Source organism: Hydra vulgaris, chromosome 08 (genome assembly GCF_038396675.1).
Source record: "Hydra vulgaris chromosome 08, alternate assembly HydraT2T_AEP".
NCBI classification, from domain to species: domain Eukaryota; kingdom Metazoa; phylum Cnidaria; class Hydrozoa; order Anthoathecata; family Hydridae; genus Hydra; species Hydra vulgaris.
The window spans coordinates 26,452,501-26,457,500 of record NC_088927.1 but is presented as its reverse complement, the minus strand read 5'-3'; the positions used below and the strand labels follow the sequence as shown (position 1 = coordinate 26,457,500).

Below are 5,000 nucleotides of genomic sequence, written 5' to 3'. Positions count from 1 at the left end.
AGGAATTTTTTAAATTCTAATTTTTACTCTGTAAATATTTAAGAGTAAATACTTATTTTGGAGTTACAGAGAGAAGTAAAAGAAAAAAAATAATTATATGAATTAATTACTCTTTTAAACATAATTAAAACCATTTGTTTGTGATTATTTATGATATTTATGACGTATCTTAATAATCTTAATAAAATCAATATAACAACAAAAAATACATAACATCAAAAACATAACATCTGTTGTATTTCTTTGAATTAATTTAATCAGAATGTTTGCAACAACAACAAAAAGAATATATTTTTTTGTTAGATTTGTTTCATTTTTTGATTATATCCAAAAATGAAACAAATCTACTAAACATTGTAAACACTTATACTATTAATCAATATTATAAACTTTTTCAAATGTAACCAAGTGGATTTATGACATACATACATAAACAGCAATTCAAATAAATATATGCAATATATATGTATTTTTTTTTTTTAAGAGTTTTAAAAACTTCATAATATCTATTAAAGTTTTAAACCTTTATTTTTATTCTGGTTTTAAAAGAATAAATAAATATACACTAAGCAGATTCAATTGCACTAAACCCCAAATCCAGAATCAGCATCTTCCTCATCGTGAGGCATCCTAGGTTCTAAATCTTCTCCATATTGTATGGCATTGTCAATATATGCTAGTATATCATTAATAGAGTCTTCTTCTTTAATGTTCATTGGAACAAAACTCACCAAGCTATAATCATCTATTAGGGAAGCAATTGCTTTGTTCAATTTTTTAAATTTTATAGGTAGCGCTGAATTCAAATCATGAAGGAGTAAACCTGCATCAGGATTTAAATAATTTTCAACAACATTTATACTTTCCTTGTCAAGAAGATCCATTTTTGACATAACATTGATATGAGGTATTTCTAATTGAATCATAGCACTCAATGCTGCCATAACACCAGAGAAAAACTTTGAGGCATCCACAAGAAACTGTGCATCAACAATAAATACACCACATATGCGAAAATCATGTTGCTGTAAAGATTGAACAAGCTGTCTCATTATAGGTATATGAGTATATAACTCAATTTGGCCAGGACAATCAAAAATAAATTAGTCATCTTCACACTCACCTAAAAAAATTAATATATATATATATATATATATATATATATATATGTATATATATTTGTAAAATTTATGTTAAAACAATTAAATATTTGTGAATGCGAATGACATTGAATTAGATCGGTTTTTATAAAACTAAAAAAATTCGACTAAAACAATTTTTTTTTTTAATTTTGTTGTTTTACACTGTTTATATATAAATATATATATATATATATATATATATATATATATATATATATATATATATATATAAATATATATAAATATATATATATATAAATATATAAATATATATAAATATATATAAATATATATATATATATATATATATATATATATATATATATATATATATATATATATATATATATATATATATATATTTACATACATTACATACATTGTTTTAGTCAAATTTTTTTAGTTTTATAAAAACCGATCTAGTTTAATATCATTCACATTCACAAATATTTAATTGTTTTAACATTAATTTTACAAATATATATATATATATATATATATATATATATATATATATATATATATATATATATATATATATATATATATATATATATATATATATTAGGGTGTCCCAAAAAACAACATTTTTGAAAAATATATGCAGAGACCCCTTTAATGTGTTCTATCTAATACAAAAACACTAGATTTAAAATTTTTATGAATAAAAAATATTTTAAGGGGTCCCTCAAGACCTTCGGATATTTAATGGGTCTCTAGTATTTTCAAAAAAAAAGTTTTTTAAAAGTATGTCAACCTGCTACTCAAATGAAGCAAAATTATATAAAAATTTCAAAAATAATATTCAATTTGGAAAAATTTTAACTTATTTATCAAAATTGTAAAAAATAAAAATACATAAAAATTGCATTTTTTTGTTTTTTGTTAAAAAACATAATTTTTCATGTAATAAAACTAAAAATAACAATTCTATATTTGAAATCTATATTATTTTTGAAATTTTTATATAATTTCGCTTCATTTGAGTACCAGGTTGACATATTTTTGAAAAATTTTTTTTTTGAAAATATTAGGGACCCATTAAATATTCGAGGGTCTTAAAGGAACCCTTAAAATATTTTTTATTCAAAAAAATTTTAAATCTAGTGTTTTTATATTAGATAGAACACATTAAGGGGGTCTCTGCATATATTTTACAAAAATGTTGTTTTTTGGGACACTCTAATATATATATATATATATATATATATATATATATATATATATATATATATATATATATATATATATATATATATATATAATATATATATATATATATATATATATATAAATATATATATATATATATATATAATATATATATATATATATATATATTATATATATATATATATATATATATATATATATATATATATATATATATATATATATATATACATATATATAACAGGGTTATTGTGGAAAAAAAAATTTGGGCAGCGGTCCCTCCCCCCTCCTGGAGAAATTTAGTGAAAATATTGCTGAATATTGGCAAAAAAAAAAACAATATTTGCCATAAAAAATATTTAAAAAAAAAAAAAAAAAAAAGATCCTCAATTTTTAATTTGGGCGGTGCCCAAACTGGTCCTTTAATACAGTCGACGCTGTCAAAAACGGTCTAGAATAGCTCCTGTATATATATATATATAATATATATATATATATATATATATATATATATATATATATATATATATATATATATATATATATATATATATATATATATATATATTACAGGCTCGGACAGGAGGGGCGTGCAATAGCATGCTGTAACTGACCACACCTATAAATTTTTTTCTTTACAGTTTGACCACGACTGTTTGATGTTTTAACAATTAAAATGCAATAAAAAAATCGTTACATTATGAATAACTTTTAATCGTTTATCTTTTCTAAATTTTTTATTTAAAGCCTTCACTTTAAATAAAATACAAAATTAATTCTAATGATTGTTTAAAATAAACGCATTTTGTGTAAATTTAAAAAAATGTTGTATTTAAATTTTTTGATGTATGCATGTATTTTTTGATAAATTTAAACGCTTGAGACTATTTGCTATGACTTTTTAAAAATCTTTTAAAAGATAATTTTTTTAAGTTAAACTTTTAATTATGAATAAGTTAAATTAAATCTTCTGCAAGCAATAATTGCTTTGTTTATTTATTTATTTTTTTGTTTCTGTTTTAAAAAAAATACAATTTCTAATCAGAGCATGAAATTATTAAAAATTACTTTATTAAAAAGATTGTTATTTTTTTAAACAATTTTTTTTTTTTGCAGTTTTTTGAAAAAAATGTTTATAGAGTATAAATTTTTATTTTTATTTTTTTTTTAATTGAAATAAAGTTTGTCTATTTATTAACAATCATTAAAAGTAATTTGTAAAAACGTTTTGCGTAAATTTAATAAAACATTTCTAAAGATAAGTTATAAAGTAATTTATTTCAAACACAATTAAAAACGTAAGAAAAACTTGTGTTTGAGCTTTTTGGTTTTATTTTAAAGCCTATATATTTTCTTTTTTGTAAGGAATTGTTTTTTTTTTAAATTTTTTTCCTAATTTAAGCTTAGTTTAGCATTTCTTTTTCAGCGCATTTCTGAAATATTTAAATCATCAAAACATCTAAACAGTTGTAGTAACATGGTCAAGTTGTAAATAAAAATCGTTTGCGTGGTCAGCAACAGCGCTTGATTGCACGCCATTTCTGTCCAAGCCTATATATATATATATATATATATATATATATATATATATATATATATATATATATATATATATATATATATATATATATATATATATATATGTATATATATATATATATATATATATATATATATATATATATATATATATATATATATATATATATATTGATATTTAAGGCTGTTTTGTATTATAATAAAACAAAACTCATAGTCATAAAAGAGTGCTCAATATTAAAAAGTTATTTCAAATAGAGCGATATACATATATATTAATGAAGAAAAAACAACTTTTTCTATGGTACTTTAAGTTTTATGCCTATACGGCAATCATCAGCCATTGAATACAAATTCAAAAACAAAAAAAAACCTGCTAAAAGTTACTGTGTAGTGGGATCTTTACGTCGCTAAGACATACTTGATGGCAACCAAAAAAAAAAAAAAAAAGTTATTAGCTAATCACCAGTGTCAAAAAAAGATAAGAGGAATTTATTCATGTGCCTGCATTTTGAAATTAACTCATTTCGTTTATTTAACAAGTTATCACCTTTATATGTTAAAATAAGGAATTTTTCGTATAAGCAAAGATTACAAATTTTTGACGAAGCGTTAAAAGGATTGCAACCTTTTACAATTTTCTACTTAATTAAGGGTGTAAACATTTTGTCGTTTATGCCCCAAATTTCTTTAGACAACTCAGTATCATTTTTATATTTATTAATGTTAAAAGATTTTAGGTGATTGTCATACCGAAATTTAAATGGTTTCACATAAGCCAAAATGTACTTTTTCTTTGTAGTCACGTTTATTTGATGACGCGGTGGCTTAATAAATGATGTTCATCTACAAGCACTGTTTGTTCATGGGACAGATGGATTTGCTGACACAGTTGCATGTTTTCCCCTCCTCTTTACCTTGGCTATATAATATCCTGTGATTGTACAAAAAAGATGGACTTGATGTTCAACATACACGAGTAGCTTACAGTGCTGGAAAAAAGTCTTGCAACAAGGCACAATTTTACACAAATCAATGTTTCCACGCCAGTAGGCTTAGTGTTATTATCTTATATTTTTATCTTTAGGTATAAATATATTTATAAAGATAATTTTGTAGCTTAAATAGTTAATTCAGTGAAAATCA

General features: G+C 21.3%; 2 protein-coding genes across 3 annotated transcripts in view; both read right to left on the bottom strand.

The window, feature by feature from the left end:
- The window catches only part of LOC100210626 (EKC/KEOPS complex subunit TPRKB), a 14,211-nt gene that overhangs the window by 4,054 nt on the left and 5,157 nt on the right, over positions 1-5,000 (bottom strand). Inside the window, exon 1 of one of the 2 annotated variants that reach the window (XM_065803328.1) lies at positions 565-704. The exons of the other annotated variant lie outside the window; for it this stretch is intronic. The gene's annotated coding sequence lies outside the window, so the exon portion shown is untranslated. Of the gene's footprint in view, positions 1-564; positions 705-5,000 lie in introns of those variants that run through there. 2 annotated transcript variants of the gene reach the window in all.
- LOC105843027 (GPN-loop GTPase 3) overlaps positions 506-5,000 on the bottom strand; it is a 9,466-nt gene continuing 4,971 nt past the window's right edge. The window contains 1 exon segment of the mRNA XM_065803327.1: positions 506-1,123. Coding sequence (XP_065659399.1) covers positions 585-1,123 — 539 coding nt within the window. The 3' untranslated portion in view covers positions 506-584.